Here is a 23,848-nt window from a genome sequence, read left to right as displayed (position 1 = left end):
TAACTGCCTGGGTATACAGTAGTTATTCAAAGGGTGTATATTACATGGCATTAGGTGCTTAGGAGTCACTCACTGAATGGTCAGTAAAAACCCCTCAGAAATGCAGTGTTTTTCTAACTGCTTGACACGAATAACTTAGGAGTACGTAAGAACGCAGGCAGTCCCTGGACCCAAATCTCCAAGGCTTTGCACCCCATCCCCTTACTGGGATCTGGGGCTTTCAACTATCGCTGCCCTGTTGTCCAAGGGAGCGCCGTTCTCAAGGCGGGCTGACTGGTGTTGGTGTGTTGGTTCCCTCCCTCGTTCTGCCTTTTTTTGTGCTACTGAGATTTAAAGGGAAAAGTGGAGATGCCGGGGATTGAACCCGGGGCCTCATACATGCAAAGCATGCGCTCTACCACTGAGCTACATCCCCTTCCGTCTCTCTGCACTTTGTCATGGGGAGTGAGGATACGGTAAACTGCACCTTTGTTCTGCCCCCCACGTTCCCTCCTTTCCAGGTGCTCAGCACTCCTGTCAGCTCAAGGGTCTCCCTCAGCCCAAAGAAGCCCACGGGCCAGGGGTTCCCAGCACTGCGCCTGCGGAGACCTCCGTCTGGAGTAGACTATCGCGGTGGCCGGAGACCGCGTGTGCATGTGAACTGACCCGGGGAATGTAATGACGTGTGTCCTCCTTAGCATAGTGGTGAGTATCGCCGCCTGTCACGTGGGAGACCGTGATTCCCCGGCGGGGAGGTGATAAGAGACCTTTTAGCTCCTCTGCGAAAAGGTCACCTCGGCACCGTCCCTTCTAGGACACTAGAGAGGTGCCCACGGTGTAATCCCACGGTGTGCGTCACAGGGTTTCTGCACGGTAGGAAGACGTTCAGGCGCTTTCAAGGTTGCGCTGACTCACAAGGGGGTGTGGAGAGAGGATAGCCCGGTGTTCGGTAGCAGAACCTAGAACTTCCCTTTTCCACTGTAGGTATATTCCTATTCCTATTTCTTATGAGCTGTCACAATGGCAGCCAGCAGTTATGGAGCTCTTACCACGTGGGGGCAGAACTCCTAGGCGCCCCACAGGTAGGCGCTGCTGGAGGCCATTGCACACAGTGGACAGGTGAGCAGGCACACGGACTCCGCAACCTGCCTCGTCAAACCACAGCCAACTCCAGACGTCGGTTACCAATGGGGACAGGGACCGGGTAAGGTGGGAGCGACTCTGATCTTCCATTCTGTGACTCTGGACTGTTTTGAGTTTTCTTTTTCTCCCTCCCTTTCTACTATCCTTCCTTTTCCTTCCTTCTTTCCTTCCTTCCTTATTTCGATGTTTATCAAAATGATACACTTAGTTTTTAGAGAACTACTCGGCTTTAGAGAAAAGCAGACCTCCCTCGATCCTCAAGCTCAGGATATGCCGCGTTGGCATAGTGTTATTTTGAGGTGAAGGCACTTGAAAACAGCAGATGCGAGGAGAGCCTTTCTCTGAACTCCGCCTCTGCCTAAGGGCAGATCCTCCAAAAGGGGCTCAATGGTCACAGGCCCCCTACCTGGGAGTGTCACTGACCAGAGAAGATGGGCACTTAACCCCGGCCCGGGGACTAGGAGGGGACAGCACACCCAGACGAGCTTTGTCACAAACTACCACACCTCCCACCGACTCATCTAAGGCCATTTATCCTTCCTAAAAATCATTTGCTCTTCCTCAAGTGGCCTGCATTCTCCTCTCCTTCCCCTTTTAAGACCATAATAAACTCTCAAATCTCACCGCTGTATGGGTATTTGCTTTTTTATCCTGTGATACCCCTGTGCACGTAATATTAAAATTAATAAATTTGTATGCCTTTTCTCTTGTTAATCCACTGGTTGTCCGTTTATTTCGTGGACCCCTCTGTCAACCCAGGAGTATAGAGAGAAATTCTCCTCGCTAGTGCTCCTATTACAATTTGTAAACCTTTTATTTGTTTTTTATTTCATTTGTTCTTTTTTCTTTTATGCCAACAGGAGTTATTTGGGCAGGGAGTTTATTGGCCTTTTCTTCTCTCTTCCTCTTTTTTATACTCCTCTATTTAATTGAAGTCCTGAAACTACGAAAATGTCTAACCAATAACTCGAGTCCAATAACTTATGTCAAGAAACCTCTTTTTTTCCCTTAACATTAAAAATATAAATTTAGACTCTTATCTCGTTTGTGTATTCTCTTCCAGATGACTTTAAAGGGTATGTGTATTCTAAAACGCAAAAGAGATTAAACTTGAAGAAAAGTCCAGCAGCATACTGAAAAGTCAGCATAAAAAAGAATCCAGAGGCCCTGCCAGATTTGCCAGAAAAGTTTTGTTCTGCATTAGAAGTCTTTATTATTTTGTTGAACATATCTATGTACTACTTCAGCATGTGTAGAAAATATTTTAAAAACTTTGGCAAAAGATTGGTATCTTGATTATCGACATAATTTATTGAAACCATAAGAAAAATCTTAAAATGCCAGTAGATCACAGTCAGTGAATGAACTGTAAGGCAATGAATGAATTTACAGAAGAGGAAAATGTTAACAGATGTTAATAAAATGTCTGTAATATTGTGTGTTTATTAGTTCACATCTTCATACTTTTCTATGGTTCTGGATATTGAGCAGATTTTGATTTAAAAAATCAAAGCATAAAAATAAATGCGATGGTAATTGTAGTGTGTAGAATAGTGGCCCCCACAAGATCTGTCCACCCAGAACCTGGGAATGTGATCTTATTTGAAATAAGGGTCTTTGCAGATAAAATTAAGGTAAACTCTTGAGACGAGATCACCCTGGATCACCCTAAATCCAATGACACACACCCTCACAAGAGTTAGAAAAGGAAAAGACACAGAGATAAGGGAACAGGCCATGTAGAGATGGAGGCAGAGGTGGAGTGATGTGTCTACAAGCCAAGGATGCCAAGGATTTCTGGCCGCCACCAGGGGCTTGGAGAGAGGGTTCTCCATCAACCTCCACAAGGAACAAACTATGCTGACATCTTGATTTCAGAATTCTGCCCTCCAGAACTGTGAAAGAATAAGCTTCTGTTGTTTTAAGCACCCCAGTTCATGGTAATTTGCTACAGTAGCCCTAGGAGCTAATACAATAATTAAGGACTTGTAACTCACGTATTCAACAAATATTTATGGAGAGTCTCCTGTGTGCTCGGCATTAAACTGATATATTGAGAAAAACAGGAAACATTGTATGAACTGCATGATTTGAAAAAAATATTGGGAGAAACAAAGTGAATAAGCAATTTTTAAAAGTCTTAGCAATGGTCATGAGACTAGGATAGTGTTTTTTTACCTTTGTAATTTTTAATCACATTATTTACATTTCCAAAACACACGCTTTGCTCTGGGAATCGTGTAGATTCAGGACGATGGACATCAAAGCCTCCTCTCAGAGGCTGAAAGCTAGGTGTACCATATTGCTGTCCTGGCTGTTTGGAGCTGCATCTAGCCAGGCCTGACACCCATATTAGAAATAAACAATCCAAGGTTTACTCCCCAAGGTCAATTTGCAAGGCCACTGCAGGAGGATCTTCAGAGCAGGAACTAATTTTGACAGAAAAGGAGCCAAGGATTCCGGAAAAGGAGCCAAGGATTCCAGAAGGAATCTCCCAGACCCTTGATATCAGAAACCTTCCCCCTACCCAGGAAAATCCAGCCACAGTAAGTGTTAGGATGGACAAGTATATTCCAGGCTGGGTGTATTAGCCTGCTAGGGCTGTCATAACAAAATGCCACAGTATGAGTGATTTAAATGACAAATTTATTCTCTCACCATTCTGAAAGGTGTAAGTTAGATCAAAGTGGCAGCAGTTTGATTTCTTCTAAGACCTCTCTCCTTGGCTTGCAGATGGCAGTGTCCTCACATGGTTGTCTGTGTAACCTGCTTCTTAATCTCCTCATTTTAGAAGAATGCCAGTGATATTTGATTAGCACCCACTCCTATTTTACTTCAATTACCTCTTTAAAGGCCCTACATCCAGATACATTCTGAGGTACTGGGGGTTATGTTTCAACATATAAATTTGGTGGTGGTAGAGGGGAACACAATATCATTGGATTTGGAAACATTTAGGGAACTCTAGTTTGTCCCAGCAAGTTCAGGAAATTGGCTGGCTCTGCTTTTCCATTTGCAAGTCTAAGAAACAACCATTTCAAAATGGAATGTATCTGTGACAGGTCTTGGTTCTCTTGCTCACACTGGAACTCCCACCCTTGGTCAAGAGCATCCATCCACCCAGTAGCCCAGAGCAACCCTTAGGTGTCATACTTAACTTCCTTCTCTTTACTTCCCACATGAAATCCATAACGTGTCCTTCCATCCTCATTCCAAACTGTATCCCAGATCCATCCTTCATCAATTCCTCCACTGCCTCCCAGGTCTAAGACATCATCAGTCCCTGCTTGGATGATTGCAGTAGCCACTTATCCCATCTCCTTGCTGCTTACTTTAGCCCCTCCTGTCCATTCTCAATACATGCTTTTGGGGAACACTTTTAAGGTGTACATCATACCACTCATTCCCCAATGGCTTTCCAACACAGAAGAAAATCCAAACCCTTCCCTGTGGCTATCAAGACTGGCAAGGTCTGGCCACTGCCCACCTCTTTGACCTTGCCACGACCCAGTCCCCCTCTCACCTTCTCTCCACCTCTTCTTCCATGTTGACTTTCCTTCTGTTCCTCCCCCAAGCCCACCTGGTTTTGGCCTCAGAGCCTTTGCACTAGCTGCTTGCTCTGTCAGAGAGGTTCCTCCTCCAGGTCTTACCCGTGGCTGGCTCTTTCTTCTTTAGGTCTTCGCTACTCTCCCCTTCTCTTACTGCCCACATCCCAGTATGTCATGCCTTCAGTACCACTTACTTGCTTATTAGCATACCAAACTATCTTGTGGCTGTATTTGTAAATGGGCCAGAGGGTCATTAGCTGCTTAGCAAACACTGATGCCATGACTTCCCATCGTGAGGAACCTCCCCACTTGCTCATCCTCTCCCAGACATCCCATTCTCCACAGGGAAGGGAAGCAGAGAGAGCCCAGCCTGGATGCCATCCTGTTGATTTCTTCATGCCTTGAAGATGAGAGAGTGCCACAGGGGCGACGGCCACGCTTGGAGGCCGGATCTGAGTCACTCACTGTCCGAAGGAAGGCGCGTTCCGGGCGTGCACTTTGCCGTGGTCCACATCCCTGCCGGGCCTTGGGGTGCCCTGGGAGTTGCACCCAGGGGGCGATCTTGTTCCTTTGCGCAGAGAAGGGACTTGAGAAAGCAGTTTTGAGCTAGGTGGGATTCATTCGTTCGTTCGTTTATTAATTCAACAAATATTTATTAAACGCCTGTTAGTTGCCAGGTCCCAAGGGTACAGCCTTGACCGAGGCAGATGACTTCCCTGCTCCTCGTAGGTCCGCCATTCTAGCTGGGGAGGCAGAGAATGAACAAGGAAAACGATAACTAAGCTAACAGCACTTGGGGGTTGGGGTTGTATTGAGAGGCGGGTTTAGAGAGGGCTTCTCAGAGGCGGTGGGCTGGAAGAATGCCACAGGGCAGATGCACAGGGAGCCTGGCAGGCGTACGAATGTCTGCCCAGCACCCAAGGCCTTTGAAATGACGAGGAGTGCGGTAGCAGTTGGCAACTGCGGCCGCCGAAATAGCTCAGTTGGGAGAGCGTTAGACTGAAGATCTAAAGGTCCCTGGTTCGATCCCGGGTTTCGGCAGCTTCTTTTTCCACTAGAAGATACCGGGGGTAAACTGAGGCTCTCCAAATAATAAAAAAGGGTTTCACTTTGTTTAAAATAGCTCCAGGCAATTTCCACAGGAAACTACAGCGGCTGCTAACTACTACCCCACAACTCTCCATCTGGCCGGGTGTTTCCTGACTCCATTTTTGTTATTTTGTAAACACTTGTTAAATCTCTCTTACATGTTCGTTGATGTCTATTTCTTAATTTCTGCTCTCTAAACCCTCCCGGCTAAATCAAGGATCAAGCAGGAAATGGCTTCTTGACGATGGAATGAATTCAAGGGGGACTTCATCCTTTGGTTTTTGTAGGAAAAAGTAAAGTACTTAACATTTGGGTTACTACTTGGGGAAGCAATATGTACCTTAAAGATCAGCCTTAGAAAACTTAAACTATAGCTACTCCTCGTTAGTATAGTGGTGAGTATCCCCGCCTGTCACGCGGGAGACCGGGGTTCGATTCCCCGACGGGGAGGTTGTGTGCATTTTACCTTCCTCCTCTATTTTCTAAATGATTACAAGTCTTCAGCTTTCTGAGAAATTCCCATTCTCTAGAAGAACAAATCTGACAGACAAGCGGAATTTGGCCCTGCGGTTTTGTTTCCACTTTCTGGTGCCACTACCCATCTCAGCTCCCTAGTGTTACATGGTTACAAGAAGGATAAAATTCCCATAGGGAAAGGTAATGTTCCATTTCCTGTGTGCCGGGTGCTCATGATGTTTGGTTTATATAGTGGTTTTCCAGAATAAGACTTAACCTCTAAGGCCAGGAAATGCTCATTCTGGGGCAAACATTCCATCTTCTTCTGTCTTGCTCCAGACGCAGAGGCTGGCCCTCCAAAAATGTTGATAAATCAGATTTTAGACAGGCGCTAGGGTGACTCTAAACTGAAACGTTTTCTTAAATCAGTTGCAGACCGACTCAACTTCCTGAATGATCCTTCCCAAACTCCTACTCTTTCATTCATAAGTTTGCCTGTTTATTTATTTATTTATTTTTTCACATTCATTCCACGACTACTGAGTACTTACTATGTGCCAAGCACTGTCCTAGGCTCTGGATATATAAAAGGAAACAAGGCAGACAAGGTCATGCCTTACTGAGCTTAACAACCAAGTAAAGGATACAGACAATAAGCAGACAGTATAAAAACAGGCTCCAAATACTGTGAAAAAATCCAAAACAAATTAGAGATATATGACAGGGAAATTGTGAAATTCATAAACCTCTTAGACAGGTGGCCGAGAAGGCCTGAGGCCCTGGACAATGAGGAAGAGCCAATAACAAGAAGATTTGGGACACATTCCAGGCAGAGGGACTAGCAAGTGCAAAGGCCCTGAAGTGGGAAGGAGCCTGGCATGCCTGAGGAACAGCAAAGAGGCAGGTGTGGCTGGAGTGACCTAAGGGAGGAGGACTTTAGAGAGGCAAACGCAGACCAGCTCACAGGGGGCCTTTAAGGCCAGAGTAACAGTTTTATGCAGAGAGGAAGTATACCCCCGGTTGTTTGGAGCAGAGCAATCTGGCAAGAGAGTAATCAGGAGCACCTGCTGAACTGAATACAATGCTCGCTTGCTCCCAAACAAGGCCACCTGTCCAATCCTTCTGTTGTGTGACCCTGGTCTCTTTGTGGCTGCCCCCTTGAGCCAGAGGAATAAGGTCAGAGGGTGCTTACACCCCATTCTTCAGCTCACCCTATTGTACTCCTGCGCATCCCATTTCACTAAAATAGCATTAGTGACGCATCAGTTCAGGCCTGGGGTGAATGTGAGAAGTGGCTAGAGGTCTCACCATTCACATAGTATCAACAGCATGTGGGGCAGTGAGAACTCACATCTCAGAGCACAGACCTGTAGCAGGCACTGTCCTATACTTCCGTGTGTAGCTTGTTCAGTGGTCACACCCACCCTGTGCTGGGGGTACTACTCAAATCTCCATTTTATAGATGCCCAGAGACATCAGGAAATGAAATGAGCTGCCAGGTTCAGAGACGTTGTAGGATCTAAGCATTCAGTGAAGACATCAGGTTAGCCTAAGCACAGCCATCTTGAGAAGCTCAGAGGCCATTTTCTGAATATGTGACTCAGAAAAGCCTTGAAAACGAGGTGAAAAACAAGTTAATTATGAACACCAGGTGGTGGGCAGCTGCGGCCTTCAGACAGCTAACCTTGGTCAGTTAGTCATACATACCAAACTTGCTGAAACCCACCCTAGCATTCTGAGAGTAATCTTATCTCACTGAACCCCCCCCAAGATGTGACGCCAGCCGATGAATCATGTGTATGTGCTTGTAGAACAATATTGTCCTCTTAGAAAATGCTATAAAAACCTCTGGCTTTAGCTGCTCAGAGTCCTTGTTGAGACCCGCTGCGTCGGGCTGACACTTGGACCCCAGCTAGCTGGTTCCTGAATAAATTCCTCTTGCTTGTTGCATCAAGAGATGCCTTTCGTGAGTGGTTTGGGGCGGCGTCCTCCTCTGGGAGAATCCAACAACGTGTGCACCAGCTCACCAGGCCTCTTGCTGCAAAGGGTTTCAGACATCAGCAGGCTGTAAGGCAGTGATTGGGAAGCAAGGTGGCAGGGCTTTTTCTGGTGTGTTCTCCCATCAGAGGAAGTGACTGTTTCTTTTCAGGAAATCTCAAGTGCTGGTGGAAAGTGGTGAAGCCTCAGTTTACTGCCCTCTTCTTGGCTTAACATGTTCCTTGCCCACTGAGTGGCCACTTGAAGATGTGAAGGGCACTATACATTGTGAGTTTTCTCACCTGGGGTGCTACATAAGCACTCTGAAAGAGAGAGGTGCAAACTGATAGTTAAGGAATGGCTCTTTTCAGTGGTTTTTGCAAAGAGATTCATTCCTTCCTCAGAGTGTAAGCCTTGATTCTGGGCAGGATCTGTGTGGTTCTTTTTGGAGTTTTTTTTTTGGTGTTTTTTGTTTATTTGCTTATTTTTATATTCAAAAGACTTCTTTTAGGAGAAAATAAAGGTTTGCAAACCTTATAGTCACTAAAGGTTAGAATAGTTTTAAAGGACAGGAAACCAGAGATTTCAGGGTGGAGGTGCAATCAGGGTGACACCCTTTTTGGAAAGAAACTTCCATTTTCCTTCCCTTCTTGTCTGTAAGGAGCAACCTTCGAGAATAGCTCTATTTCCCTTTGTTCCTTGGTTCCAGAATCAGAATTTCAGCTGCAAGACTATGAAGAATAGGCCTATTTGGGAAACAAGAATAGGCCTATTTATTTTGGTTTGCTTTTTCAAAACCCTAACACCATTTAGTCTTGCAAAATTTTATTTCGTGGGGGGGTGGTTGTGGGCTGCGGAAATAGAGTACAGCAGAGAATTTTTGGAAACTAAGGAAAAGGGGAGGGGGATGTAGCTCAGTGGTAGAGCGCATGCTTTGCACGTATGAGGCCCCGGGTTCGATCCCCGGCATCTCCACACTACTTTTTTCTGATTTTCCTTTCTGCCCATCTTCATTATAAAGCACCAAGAATGTGATCATAACAAGTATTATTCCTCTAGTCATTACCTGGAGGTGGGGTTTTCATAATAAGCAGGATCTTCCCCTTCTGAAATCCCTAACACAGTTTAATTTGTTACAAGAGGCTAAGGGGAGAAACTGGCAGAAAAATGTGAAGGCAAATTGGTGTGATTACTAAAACCGCAGCAAAAGGGATGATGAGCATTTGGGGAGCATTCTGCATGTTTCCTGGCATCGTGTTACAGTAACAGGGCTGGAGAACTGCTTATTCATTCCTGGCCATCAGAGGGCAAGTGTGAAATTCATTCAAAGGTCTGAGCTCAGCTGGCCCTTGCTCTTTATCTGTGCTCTCAGTAAATCTACCTGTCATTTTCAGGGAGCTGACCCAAAAGGAAATCAGCATTCTCAGAAGGTGGTATGTTGCTTCCTGCTTTATCAACAGGTCAGGAATGAATTAATGAATGGCTTTTGTGCACATACTGTTTGTATTTAAATATTCATACACTATAGCTGTATTTTATCATTAAAAGTAGAAGACGCATTTTATTGAAAGCAGGGATTCTGTTGCTTTCGGTGGTTCTTTGCAGTAATAATGAATTCTTCACGCATCAAATCCTGTTTCTCATTTGATTTGACATCATATTTTACATCATAAAAACATTTCATCTTAAATCTGGAGGGACCTGACTCTTTGCAAAGACTTCATTTTTTAGATGACACTGAACTCAGGAAATGACTCACCAGCTGAGTGGCGGTGTTTTGGTGACAGCTGCTGGTTCTAATGAGCTTCTGTGGAGGTTATTTCTCCCTAAACGTCAACAAGAGGGAACCAAATGCTGAGATTATTTCTAAAGTTATGAGGCCTAACACAAAATAATTATATACTTGTTTTACTTGTATCTTGTAATTAAATAGTTATAATAGCACACTAACAAGGAAAAAAAAAAAGACCATAAAGCTTGTGTTGGGAAATGGAGCTTCCTAGAAAAGTGAATCTTTGAAAAACACACGTCTTTTACAGCCATTATATTTTATTTTACACTTTAAAAACAAAGCCTATTATGTGAGGGGCTAGATGAGTCAAACTCATAGACCAGTAGAAAGGCAGTTGCCAGGGGCTGGCGGGAAGAAAGAATGGGGAATTGTTCAATGGGAACAGGGTTTTCCAGTTTTGCAAGATGTAAAGTTCTGGAGATGGATGGTGGTGATGGCTGCAAAGCAATGTGAAGACTGAAGGGAATCAGAATATGCCACCCCAAAATATGCCACTTTGATATTAATTCGAGCTGAAGACACTTAAAGAACAGAACAGCAGATGCAGGGAGAGAGGCTTTTTCTGAGCTCCTAATCTGCCCAAAGACAGATCCTCCAAAAGGAGCTCTGTGGTCAGAGGTCTCCTCAGAGCTTGACCAGCAAAGGAAAACTGATTGGTTCTTGTCACAAGACAGGGGACTACGAATCTGGCACCAGACTGTCACAAACTAGCCTACCTCCCATCTGTTCTTCTGTTCTCTATTATCACTATCATTAAATCTTGTATTCTATACTTCCCTAAAAATCATTTCCTCTGGCCTAAAAGGTCTACATTTCCCTCCTCTTTACCTATTAAGATGGTATTTAAGCCTCAATTCTAAAGCCTTGAGTTACTCATTTTCCCCAGGGGAATCTCTCGTGTACACATGAAATATAAATGTTAACAAACGTCTGCGTTTTTCTTTTTCTCTTGTTAATCTGTCTTTCACACAGGGGTCTCAACTAAGAACTCAGAAGGGTAAAGAGAAAATTCTTTTTCCTCCCCTCCAGTATACTTCACACAACTAAACCGTACACTTCAAAATGGTTAAGATGGTAAATTTTATGCCCTGTGTTTTTTGCCACTGTTTAAAAACAACAAATTAAAACAAAACAAAGCCCCAGTAGGTTAACTTCTTAATGTTCCTTAAGTAGGGAAATTTGGGGACTGAAACTTAAGTCTGATGTTCTGACTTGTGGGGGATGAACTTATTTTTAACTGGAGCAGTTTGTGTTCTGCCACACAATGCAAATAATGCACGGTATGTACACCGGAAAAGGAATAAAGTCCCTTGGGTTCTTTTTTCTTTTTTTCCGTAAGCGGCAGCTACACATGACTACCTTATATGGTTATATAACCGATGACAAAGCAAGGCAAACCTTCCCCCAGTTTCCCCCTTTCTCCTGGGGTAAAATGTTTGCTGATCATTGTGCTCTTGGACATTTTCATGATGCTAAGTTAACCCCCACACAAGGCTGCGACCTTCAGGGTAACTGAATCCTCGGGAAGAAGGAAGAAAGGTAAGGTGCACAGCCATGGTTCCAGTCCAAACCCCTTCCCTGCCCCAATAGCCCTACACCCAGGCCCTTTGTGAGCTCAGCCCATCACGTGCTCACGGCTGCCTACCAATCCCGGCTTGTTGCTGGGCCTCTGTCACTTTTCTATTGGTGCCAGCTCTGAAGCAATCTCTTCTAGGCGCCTGCAAAGGACGGATCTGTGGGTGAAAGGAACTTAAAATGGATCCGATGACTCATCCTGTTTCTCGCACATTCTAGCACATTGCATTCTAGGTCAGGGGATTTTAGGAGCGTGAGTCGATACCCAATCCCTGAGTCCAAGTGGGACAAGCCCTTCTCGGTAGAAAAGCAATTTATGATAAGAACAAAAATCCTCTGCAGGTCAGGGCCTCTTAACCCCAAACTGCTGTTTGGGGCCAGGTAACTGTGTTGTAGGACATTTGTCCATTGTAGGACGTTTAGCAGCCCTGGCCTCTACCACTGGATGCTAGTAGTACCCATTCCTGCCCCCGCCCCACTCCACACCATAGTGAAACAACTGAAAGTATCTCCAGATGTTGCCAAAGTCCACTACAGGACCTGATCACTTCTTGTTGAGAACCACTGCTCCAGGGAAACAGGAGCCACTTCCCTTTGGAAAGGTCACTCTTACCTCCCCTCCTTTTCACCTCCCCGCCCCTTGGACACTTCTATGTGCGTCAACAAAACCCACTGTTGGGCTTAAGATACAGAATGCAGTGGTGTTTCAAGGGCTTTTTTTTTTTTTTGCTATCAACATCAGTGTTCTCAGCACACAGAATGTTGTTTCCTCTTTGGTGATAATCCTGGGGCTGTTCCTCCCTCTGAACCTCCTTTCTACCTCTTCTCTTCTTTCTCCTCTCCCAGCCCTGCCTCTGAAATCAGGCCTTTTTTTCTCTGTACCTTTTGGAGTGGAAAAAAGCTGTCACAAAGTTTGTGACTCAGCCTTAAACAACCTGAATCACAAGGTTTGCAGCAAAGCTACAGCCAAAACCAAACAGGATTGGTTTGAAGCCATCCCTGGTCACCTTGGAAAGAACCTCAGCTTTTCTTCCTCTGAAAAATTCTTCCTGAAATTTAGAGGGAAATAATCTTAAAAACAGCCTCAATGTTTTGTTCCCTTAAAAACCACTTCCCAGAAATTTAGAAAGACATAGTCTTCACAGAAATCTGTACTGGAGGTCACTGGGGTCTCCTACTAACCTGAGAAACGACTTTTTATTTTTATTGTTCATTTTAATTTCACAGTGTAAGTTGTCTTTGAAAAGTGTTAAGAATTAACAGAGGTTAGTCTTTTGAACATGGCACAGACCTTTTTCATCCATCCATCCATACATACATAGGTTACCAAAGAAACATAGCAGTTTGTTTGGATTCACATTTTAAGTCTGTTTAAAACAGGAATGCAGTTAATAACTTAAAACAGGAATGAATTACAGTCTTCTAATGACATAACATTTTTTAGTAAGTTGCCTCTTTCTTTTTTTGGAAGGCTTTAAGGGCGTAAATTAAAATATTCTCTCTCTGCCTCCTCCACGTCCTTGGAAATAAGGAGTATTTCTAGAAAAGTCCAGAAGGGACAATGGCTAGTGAATTGAAGAAGACATGCAGGGACTTTTCCTTGTTAACTTTCAAAAACTGTTTCAGGTTTTCACCCTGTTCATATATTTTATGACACTTTGAAGAAACGACACACAGAGATCACAGAACAATGTTGTAAAAATGAAAAAAAAAGATCTGGCTGGCGATCTTTCTCTCTTTTTTTATCCAATTGGAATTTGCCCGTACAATTAAATTTCGTATTTAGGATACTGAAATCCCCTTCCCCGCCCCCACCAGAAATATACTGGACTGGGATTCAATTAGTGACTTTTAAAACCCCAGCCTTAAGTAGGTTCGACTTGACTTCAACTAAACATCAGCATAAATAACATTGGGATGCCTTCCTATTTATCACGTACAACCTGGTCAAAGCCAAGGCTGTGCAGACTGAACAGGAAGGCACCATCTAGAAAGTTGTTAGTTCCCGGGTCCAGCTCAAATAATTTCACAAACCATGTGGAATCTCCGCTTTTCTTTTCAAAATTCCGTGTAGACACGCCACACAAAGACCCGCGATTGTCACTGGGCGCGGCCCGTCTGCTTTGAAGCCACCCCGCGGGCCCAGCACCCGAGCTGAGATTTGCCGAGTCATTGGACTTGTCCCGGCGCCCGCCACCGGGGGGGATGGGCCCGCCGCCAATGCTGGGGGCTCGCGCCGGGGCCCCGCGACCGACCCTGGACTGAAGGGGAGATTGCACGAACAAAACCACAGTCTTCATCCACAGCACGGCCCGGAATAAAGACCCCCGGTTTCACGGGAGGAGTGGGGGACAGGGCGGGGCGCGCGAGGGAGCGAGACCCCGACCCCGCTAGACGCTCGTCCCGAGTTCCGTACGCCTAGGGCTGGTCTCGAGAACGGCGGAGACCGTTGGGGCTCGGGGGCGAGGAGTCGGGGGAAACGGGACAACCTGCTCCGGGGGCCCTGAAGACTCCGGGCCGGGTTTTCGCACCTCCCACCCCCGCCTCCATGGTCCACCGCCGGCCACGCCCTCTGACGCCGCTCTAAACGAACGCGCTGATCCCTCCGCCGGGGCAGGGGTGGGGTTGGGGGGTCGCTGGGGGAGGCTCCTGCGAGTGGTCCACTCCCCGCCGGATTGAGCCCCAGAGTCACCGTCTTAACTGGAGAACGTTTTCGTGGGGGAGTTAGGTGATTCTGATGGACCGGTTTTCTTTCCACTGGGCACGAGGGGCTGAGAAAAGTAGTCCGTTCTCGGCGTTTCTGCGGAGGGATCCACGAAGCCCCATCACAGGACACTATATAAGGGAGTGCCGGGTGTGGCGTTAGCAGTTTTGTCGACGCTGCCAGTCTGCTGTACTGTTGTTGAACGTTGCTGCCGCCACCGCTCGGTGAGGAGGGTCGCTTTGTTGGCTCGGGGTCCTGTAGCCGTCGAGCCGCGCGGGAAACGGGAGGCAGGAGGCGGTAGGCAGGGTTCCCTGCTGGGGGTGAAGGGGCAGCCGAGCCTCTGTATTTCCCGGGGCCCGCGAGTCGGGCGGCCCTGAGGGGGAGGGACGCACCAAGATGGCGGCCGCTTCCGATCGCTAGTGGGTGATGCCGGGCTGGGAAGCGTGCTGCGAGGTCGGAGAGGGGCGATGGGACTTAGGGTAGAAAGGAATCCCCTCAACGTTGGAGGGCACAGCTTCTGTTGGACTCGGAGGGACAGTGCTGGGGGATCTGCTGTAAGTGTTTCACGGCCTGACTGGCGTGAGGACTCGGTTTCTCTTTGCAGTGAGGGGGCGGTAGACTGCAGGCACCTCTTAGAGGCCCTGCACCCCCGGAACGGGAGGAGGACCTGCGCAACGCAGCGCTTCCGTCACGTTGCCCCTCTCTGTTGGCTCATAACTGGCGAGGGCACCGCCTGGCAGTGTGTCTGTAGTTAGGTCCTTAACAGTTGCGGGAGACGGTCTGGACCTGGGGTGGACGGTGCTGAACGGTCAGGAGACGGACATCTGGGGGGAGGTTTGGGGTGGGGGAGGAGCGAGACCTGAGAACTTACTGGGCGTTGGGTGTCGTAAGTGTGCTTTTCTCTTGTAAGGGCCTGAAACGTAATTTGTCAAGCCTGTCCTTTTTTGTTTAAGCTTTTTTTGAAGAGGTTTTTAGTTATTTGACTTGTATGAAATGACGTTTTTCTATTAGAAACTGATTGCTACATGAATTTCCTGCTAAATTCTTGGGTTCTGTATGTTTGTTGTTTTAAAAGACAATGCAGATCTTCGTAAAAACGTTGACCGGTAAGACCATCACCCTGGAGGTGGAGCCCAGTGACACCATCGAGAATGTCAAGGGGAAGATCCAAGAAAAAGAGGGCATCCCCCCAGACCAGCAGAGGTTGATCTTTGCCGGGAAGCAGCTGGAAGACGGCCGCACTCTGTCTGACTACAACATCCAGAAGGAGTCCACCCTGCACCTGGTCCTGCGTCTCAGAGGTGGCATGCAGATCTTCGTGAAGACCTTGACCGGTAAGACCATCACCCTGGAGGTGGAGCCCAGTGACACCATCGAGAACGTCAAGGCCAAGATCCAAGACAAGGAGGGCATCCCCCCAGACCAGCAGAGGTTGATCTTTGCCGGGAAGCAGCTGGAAGACGGCCGCACTCTGTCTGACTACAACATCCAGAAAGAGTCCACCCTCCACCTTGTCCTCCGCCTCCGTGGTGGCATGCAGATCTTTGTCAAGACACTGACCGGCAAGACCATCACCCTCGAGGTGGAATCTTCTGACACCATCGACAACGTCAAGGCCAAGATCCAGGACAAGGAGGGCATTCCCCCGGACCAGCAGCGCCTCATCTTTGCTGGCAAGCAGCTGGAGGATGGCAGGACCCTTGCTGACTACAACATCCAGAAGGAGTCCACCCTCCACCTTGTGCTCCGCCTTCGTGGTGGTATGCAGATCTTCGTGAAGACCCTCACAGGCAAGACCATCACTTTGGAGGTTGAGAGCTCCGACACCATTGATAATGTGAAGGCCAAGATCCAGGACAAGGAGGGGATTCCCCCAGACCAGCAGCGTCTCATCTTCGCTGGCAAGCAGCTGGAGGATGGCAGGACCCTTGCTGACTACAACATCCAGAAGGAGTCCACCCTCCACCTTGTCCTCCGTCTCAGGGGAGGCATGCAAATCTTCGTGAAGACTCTGACCGGCAAGACCATCACCCTTGAGGTGGAGTCTTCTGACACCATCGACAACGTCAAGGCCAAGATCCAGGACAAGGAGGGCATCCCCCCAGACCAGCAGAGGTTGATCTTTGCCGGGAAGCAGCTGGAAGACGGCCGCACTCTGTCTGACTACAACATCCAGAAGGAGTCCACCCTGCACCTGGTCCTGCGTCTCAGAGGTGGCATGCAGATCTTCGTGAAGACCTTGACCGGTAAGACCATCACCCTGGAGGTGGAGCCCAGTGACACCATCGAGAACGTCAAGGCCAAGATCCAAGACAAGGAGGGCATCCCCCCAGACCAGCAGAGGTTGATCTTTGCCGGGAAGCAGCTGGAAGACGGCCGCACTCTGTCTGACTACAACATCCAGAAGGAGTCCACCCTGCACCTGGTCCTGCGTCTCAGAGGTGGCATGCAGATCTTCGTGAAGACCTTGACCGGTAAGACCATCACCCTGGAGGTGGAGCCCAGTGACACCATCGAGAACGTCAAGGCCAAGATCCAAGACAAGGAGGGCATCCCCCCAGACCAGCAGAGGTTGATCTTTGCCGGGAAGCAGCTGGAAGATGGACGCACTCTGTCTGACTACAACATCCAGAAGGAGTCCACCTTGCACTTGGTCCTCCGCTTGAGGGGAGGTGTCTAAGTTCCCCCTTAGAAGCTTTCCACAGTTCCATTGCACTTTTCTTTGAAATAAAATTGTTGCATTCCCAAATAGTGTGGTTATTTTTTATGTGTCTAGGTTCTTTTTAGTTTAGGTGAGTTGTGAGGGATCATGGTTTTTATACCAAATGGTTCTGCGGCAACTGGGAGAGAAATATCAGCAAAGGTGTGGCTTAATAGTGGGTGGGAATAAAGATCAAGTTGATAGTTAGAAATTACATTTGTACACTTAAATGTTAGACTTGTAAATCACAGGATTTAAAAATAATGAGTTTGGGTGTGTCCTGGTGTGAGAATGGGAAAGTTTATGGAGCCAGGAGGAAAGATACTAAGAGGGCAGGTGTGTTTGGAAGGAAACCTAGGGAAGAACCTTGTAATATGTAGCTCTGTTTAAATTCGTATTAGGCTGCTTGGAAAGTTCAGATTTTTTGAAGGCTGTGGCAGGTAACAAAAATATAAAACTATACCTGTCAGGCATTATGCAAGAAATTTAGGAATTAGTTATGAAAGCAGTTGGTTGAAATGGTAACAATTACTGCTGAATTAAATTGTCAGGGTGATTTCCTTGATTTCAAGTGACTTAGAAAGGGTTTGTATGTAATGGTGTGTGAATTAGTCCTTTGTCATCCTTTGCAAATTTATAGTAGCGTTTACCCAATCGGATGATACTGGTAAGGAACGAATAGAACCAAAGTTTCTGGGAAGCTTGTTTAATATAGCACCCCAGAAATCAGGCCCATAAATGGACTTGAAAGATTTTCTGTGAGGAGCACCACTCCCAGTTTTAGAGTGTCTGCATAACCTGAAGTGGGAGAAACTTGCTTCCAACTGTGGAAGCGAACAGGCTTAGTAAGTCTTTGCTTTAGGGGTCACAGCTAGAAAATGCCATTTGAAATCTAAGATTTCAATGTTTTTTTTTCACTTGTGTGTGTATGATGTGTAGTTCACTGAATTGCATTGTCCTCGGGCAAGTCAACATACAGGTCAAGCAACGTAAAAGAACACCACTTGGAACCACCACTAGTCACTAGGAGTTCTTGTGTAACAAACTTTGGTGCTCATTAAATAAGAGTGGTCATAACAGAGGGAAAAACTTCAGTGGCCACCTGAAAATGACCGCTGCTGGAAAGGTGTTGCAGGGTTCCCAAATCTGTTAATGATGAGGGCTTTTTCTTAAGTGTGAGTACAAGAGGTTAAGTGGCTGGTAACAGAAAATGAAGTTAGGTCATCCTGCTGTTAGAGCCTGATGTCCCCAAAGATGAATGGAGACTGTTACACAAAGCTACAAAGTTCTTGGCATTAGAGCATCAGTCTGATCTAACGTGTGTGGATGGTGCTGGGATGCAGATGCCTGATGGAGAACCCAATGAAGAACATTGGACTCCTTGAACTGAAGTGTTTAATGAGAGGAATTGTTAACTAAAGGTGGGAACACTAGGAAATCTTAGAAAAAGGGTTAAAGGTCAAGCACATCAAAGTCAATTAGAAAGTTCCATACAAACAACTCCCAGGAAAAAAATGTTAGGATTATATTTGCATCTTCCTCTAATTACACTGTGTTACATACATTGTAAAGTCAACAATAGTCTATTACCTATTTTTACTAACCAATTATTTATCTAAATAGCTACTGTTAATGTTTGATATTTTGGACTTTTCCCCTTAAACACCATATTACATGCATCACTGTACGCATTTAAATACACAAAAGGGGACCTTTGCAACAGTGTTTCTCTCTTTTTTTGAACTAAGTAGTACAGCATGCCAGTGTAGATCTGCATTCTTAATACTGGTAATATTCCATTGTATGGATTCCCTATGATTTATGCAACCTGTCCAACATTTGTTTACAGATTTTTGCTGTTGAAATGCTACTGCAAAGTATAACCTTAAACCCATGTATACTAATTTTTAATAATGTTCTTTGGGATAATTTAATCAGCTTTGGGACTTTCTATGTTTCATGGTTATTGCCCCATTTCTGTTTTTAATATTTTGAGTAGATACTAGTTGTGTTTCAGGTACAAAGTTTAAGATGGTATGTAATGAGAAGTCTTCCATCTACCCAGTTCTCCACTGCTGCTAGAATGTATTCCACAGTTTGTGCATATACACGCAGCTCCTAATTATTAATTCCCCCTCACATAGACGGTGGTAGCATACTGCTTTGCAGCCTGTCCTGCACCTTGCATCTTCAGTTTATCTCTCATAGTTTGACAGAGTTCTACCATCCTTTTATTTTGTATAAATGAAAAATGACTTTCATATCATCTCAGTGAGAACCACCAGGGCAACACAATCGCTAGTGAACATTTTTACAGGGTCCTCCAGCAAGTTCAAGGGTGTCAGGAACTGGTGATACAATGATTGAGAAATATTTCTGCCATCAAGTGGTCTAAATATGTTAGCCTTGCTCAGTTTCACTGAATGGTGCGTCTTAAAAGCCCCCTGAAGTTTGGTTTCACACATGGAAGAATACTATGAAGATTAACTTGGCTCTGGTGTGGTGGTGTGAGACTTGAATAAACAAACAAATGTGTAGCTTCTGTTTATAGTGTTCCTTTATTTTTTTCTTTCTGAAAGCACAACATCTTGCCAAGTTACAAATAAAAACCTCAGAGATACACTTTTTAGAGATTGGTGAATGCCCTTAAATAAAAGTCAGCCATTTCCTGTGCAGTGTGTATTCCTGCCAGAGGAGGGAGCTCCTGGCCCACTGGTTTAGTCATTAAGCCTGCAGCACCTTCAGCAAGCAGTCCTTGCCCAGGCCCTTTATGCTTTATTCTACTCCCAGGGAGGCTTGTTCACCATTGTGTAAAAGTTAATTTACTGTCCCCCCAAATGCCTTTTACTTTATCTTTTTTCTTCCAGTCCCTCAGCCACCTCTGTTTGCACCTCCCTGTAGTGACTCCATAATAATGTTAATACAATGTAGCCCCTCTTATCATCAGATCCACCTGTCAAAATGCTCTTCCCTGCTTCCCTTTTACCCTGGCCACAGCAACTCTGAAGTGCAGGGGAGTTTGGGAACCAGTTTTAAAGTGTTGCTATTATATGGGTGAAACAGTCTTTAATCCGACTAGAACCAAAGAGTTGTTTAAACTACAGAATCTATCTTTATGTTTTTAGTTGTACTGAGGAAGAGAGTTCAAATATATTTATGTAAAAAAGTTACTCTCAGTATTTGGGATCTTATTTTTAGCAAATGAGGTGTCCATTTAATTAGAAGGGTATGAAGCCCCTGCTGCATGGGGATTCTTCTGGTGAGAGAAAGCTCCACCAACTGCCCTAAACCATAGGGAGATACATTATCTTCATAACCAGACACTAGGAGCTGGGCTCTGCCTCCCCTGTGAGGGTCCTTTTTTCTCAGGATGGCTGAGCAGTTCAGATGTCATACAGACCTGACAACATCCAGAAGAAGAAAAGGTGACATCTCTTTGCTGTGATTCTTAATAGGAACGAGAAAATCTTTCCCCAAGTCCTGCAGCTGACTTGTCTTCATTGGCCGGTATTGGGTTACATGCTCATTCATTTTACTGTTGTTCAAACTGTAGATCGATATGCTTTTAGTTGTTTGTAATTGTTTCTCCTATCATGGTTAGAACACAAGTTTTGACAGAAAATGATCAAGACACATTTACCTCTTAGTGATGGTTCTACTAAGCAGGACATATTTAATGAACTGTTAAATGGATCTTAAAATACGTTGAAAGCCCAAGCTTATGCAGTGAAGAGGGAAACCGTCAGGATGGATCATGGCAGAGGAGTGGCCAGCACACCTGTATCAGGAGGGAGCATGGAGGTGTGCACCAGGGTCTGTGCAGGTAGCTATGCAAGGGCCAGCTTTTCTTTTTTTAAAAATTTTTTTATTCAGGTATGATTGATATACACTCTTATGAAGGTTTCACATGAAAAACCAATGTGGTTACTACATTGACCCATATTATCAAGTCCCCACCCATACCCCAATGCAGTCACTGTCCATCAGTGCAGCAAGATGCCACAGATCCACTATGTGCCTTCTCTGTGCTACACTGTTCTCCCTGTGATCCCCCACACCATGTGTACTAAACATAATACCCCTCAGTCCCCTTCTCCCTCCCTCCCCACCTGCCCTCCCCCACCCCTCCCCTTTGGTAACCACTAGTTCCTTCTTGGAGTCTCTGAGTCTGCTGCTATTTTGTTCCTTCAGTTTTGCTTCATTGTTATACTCCACAAATGAGGGAAATCATTTGGCACTTGTCTTTCTCCGCCTGGCTTATTTCACTGAGCATAATGTCCTCCAGCTCCATCCATGTTGTTGCAAATGGTAGGATTTGTATCTTTCTTATGACCGAATAGTATTCCATTGTGTATATGTACCACATCTTCTTTATCCATTCATCTACTGATGGACACTTAGGTTGCTTCCATATCTTGGCTATTGTAAAAAGTGCTGCAATAAACATAGGGGTGCATATATCTTTTTGAATCTGAGAACTTGTATTCTTTGGGTTAATTCCAAGGAGTGGGGTTCCCGGGTCAAATGGTATTTCTATTTTTAGTTTTTTGAGGAACCTCCATATTGCTTTCCACAATGGTTGAAGTAGCTTACATTCCCACTGGCAGTGTAGGAGGCTTCCCCTTTCTCCGCATTTTCACCAGCATTTGTTATTCTTAGTCTTTTTGATGCTGGCCATTCTTACTGGTGTGAGGTGATATCTCATTGTGGTTTTAATGTGCATTTGCCTGATGATTAGTGATGTGGAGCATCTTTTCATGTGTCTGTTGGCCATCTGAATTTCTTCTTTGGAGAACTGTGTCTTCATATCCTCTGCCCATTTGTTAATCAGTTTACTTGCTTTTTGGGTGTTGAGGCGTGTAAGTTCTTTATATATTTTGGATGTTAACCCCTTGTCAGATATGTCTTTTACAGATATATTCTCCCATACTGTAGGATGTCTTTTTGTTCTGTTGATGGTGTCCTTTGCCTTACAGAAACTTTTTAGTTTGATGTAGTCCCATGAGTTCATTTTTCCTTTTGTTTCCCTTGCTCAAGGAGATGCATTCAGGAAGAAGTTGCTCGTGCTTATATTCAGGAGATGTTTGCCTATGTTGTCTTCTAAGAGTTTTATGGTTTTATGACTTACATTCAAGTCTTTAATCCATTTCTAGTGTACTTTGGTGTATGGGGTTAAACAATAATCCAGTTTAATTCTCTTACATTTAGCTGTCCAGTTTTGCCAACACCAGCTGTGGAAGAGGCTGTCATTTCCCCATTGTATATCATGGCTCCTTTATCATATATTAACTGACCATATATGGTTGGGTTTATATCAGGGCTCTCTAGTCTGTTCCATTGGTCTGTGGGTCTGTTCTTGTGCTAGTACCAAATTGTCTTGATTACTGTGGCTTTGTAGTAGAGCTTGAAGTTGGGGAGTGTAATGCCCCCAGATTTATTCTTCCTTCTCAGGATTACTTTGGCTATTCTAGGTCTTTTGTGGTTCCATATGAATTTTAGGACGATTTTCTCTAGTTCATTGAGGAATGCTGTTGGTATTTTGATAGGAATTGCACTGAATCTATAGATTGCTTTAGGCAGGATGGCCATTTTGACAATATTAATTCTTCCTATCCATGAGCACGGGATGTGTTTCCATTTATTGGTATCTTCTTTAATTTCTCTTAAGAGTGTCTTGTAGTTTTCAGGGTATAGGTCTTTCACTTCCTTGGTTAAATTTATTCCTAGGTATTTTATTCTTTTTGATGCAATTGTGAATGGAATTGTTTTCCTGATTTCTCTCTGTCCTAGTTCATTGTTAGTGTATAGGAATGCCACAGATTTCTGTGTATTAATTTTGTATCCTGCAACTTTGCCAAATTCAGATATAAGATCTAGTAGTTTTGGAATGGATTCTTTAGGGTTTTTTATTTACAATATCATGTGATCTGCAAACAGGGACAGTTTAACTTCTTCCTTGCCAATCTAGATGCCTTTTATTTTGGTCATCTTGAAGGTAGATACCATAACTGCATTGGGTCCCTGATCAACTATCATTATTTGGCCTTGTTCAAAATCAATGAAATGAATTTCATATTGTTTTGGTCTTTTAGAATTTTCTTTCCAAGAGACAATATAAGCTTCCAGCAGTCATTGATTGTGTTTAAAATACCTAATGATTTTTACTTTATGTAGCTCATGTAGTTTGAAAAATGAAGTAAAAACTTCCTGATGCATATAACCTTTGGAATAAGATGTCATCAGAATTCATTTTTCTTTTTTTCCAGGCCACACCACCAATTAGATTCTCTAGGCCCAGTTGCTAGTGTTTTCAAAGGCCTGCCAAACTGAGAGTGTGGAAAACATATGTTGTATTTATCATGTAAAAACTGTAAAACAATTTAAATATTTTAATATCTACAAAAGGTAACACATAAATTGGTACCTCAACTCTGATGTAGGGAATTGTATTTAATGTGGCTACCTTTTAATGTAAGATACAACATAAAATGTTTAATAGTTGGTATGGCACCCAAAGTAAAAATGTCTAGGGCCTATGAAGGTCTTATGAAGCCCTGCTCTTGTTTATTTTATTAAACATTTTTTAAAAAATAGATTACACTTTTTTCTTTTTCAAATGTTTCCCTTCCAAAAGAGAATTCTGAAACTTTTTGGAATGAATCATCCACACATCTACATGTTAATTTTAGACTGAAGGGAATAAAAACAATTATTGGGTAGATCACTTCAGAGCCTGCTGTTCCCGTACACTGACTAAGTATGAGATGGAATCTTTCATGGGGTCTTCACAAGTACTTCCCCAAACAATATGGCTATAGAAATCCCGAAGTGATTCCTGCTGGGCTACTACTTTGCTTGACAAGAAAGCCAGATTAAGAACCAGG

The 23,848-nt window shown here is 44.7% G+C and overlaps 1 protein-coding gene, 1 long non-coding RNA gene and 4 other non-coding genes across 8 annotated transcripts; 4 read left to right on the top strand and 2 right to left on the bottom strand.

The window, feature by feature from the left end:
* Window positions 1-343: 343 nt before the first annotated feature.
* On the bottom strand, window positions 344-415 carry TRNAA-UGC (transfer RNA alanine (anticodon UGC)). Its single transcript has one exon. It is a non-coding gene; the product is annotated as a tRNA-Ala (tRNA).
* Window positions 416-5,638: 5,223 nt separating this feature from the next.
* TRNAF-GAA (transfer RNA phenylalanine (anticodon GAA)) lies at window positions 5,639-5,711 on the top strand. Its single transcript has one exon. It is a non-coding gene; the product is annotated as a tRNA-Phe (tRNA).
* A 426-nt stretch (window positions 5,712-6,137) lies between these two features.
* On the top strand, window positions 6,138-6,209 carry TRNAD-GUC (transfer RNA aspartic acid (anticodon GUC)). The gene has a single exon. It is a non-coding gene; the product is annotated as a tRNA-Asp (tRNA).
* Window positions 6,210-9,095: 2,886 nt separating this feature from the next.
* TRNAA-UGC (transfer RNA alanine (anticodon UGC)) lies at window positions 9,096-9,167 on the top strand. Its single transcript has one exon. It is a non-coding gene; the product is annotated as a tRNA-Ala (tRNA).
* A 584-nt stretch (window positions 9,168-9,751) lies between these two features.
* Window positions 9,752-14,178, bottom strand: LOC140846589 (uncharacterized). 3 transcript variants are annotated; one of them, XR_012125828.1, is made up of 4 exons: window positions 13,594-14,178; window positions 12,442-12,608; window positions 11,630-11,717; window positions 9,752-10,018 (listed from the first exon to the last, which is right to left on the bottom strand). It is a non-coding gene; the product is annotated as an uncharacterized lncRNA (long non-coding RNA). The 3 variants fall into 3 exon arrangements; XR_012125830.1 differs by having other exon boundaries at window positions 12,567-12,608; XR_012125829.1 differs by lacking the exon at window positions 12,442-12,608.
* A 175-nt stretch (window positions 14,179-14,353) lies between these two features.
* On the top strand, window positions 14,354-17,012 carry UBC (ubiquitin C). The gene is made up of 2 exons (XM_037014321.2): window positions 14,354-14,487; window positions 15,339-17,012. Exon 2 carries the CDS (start codon window positions 15,342-15,344, stop codon window positions 16,941-16,943), a length of 1,602 nt encoding a protein of 533 aa, XP_036870216.2. The 5' UTR covers window positions 14,354-14,487; window positions 15,339-15,341; the 3' UTR covers window positions 16,944-17,012.
* Window positions 17,013-23,848: the final 6,836 nt, after the last annotated feature.

Source organism: Manis javanica, chromosome 15, assembly GCF_040802235.1.
Source record: "Manis javanica isolate MJ-LG chromosome 15, MJ_LKY, whole genome shotgun sequence".
Classification (NCBI taxonomy): Eukaryota; Metazoa; Chordata; class Mammalia; order Pholidota; family Manidae; genus Manis; species Manis javanica.
This window is presented reverse-complemented; position numbering and strand designations above follow the sequence as displayed.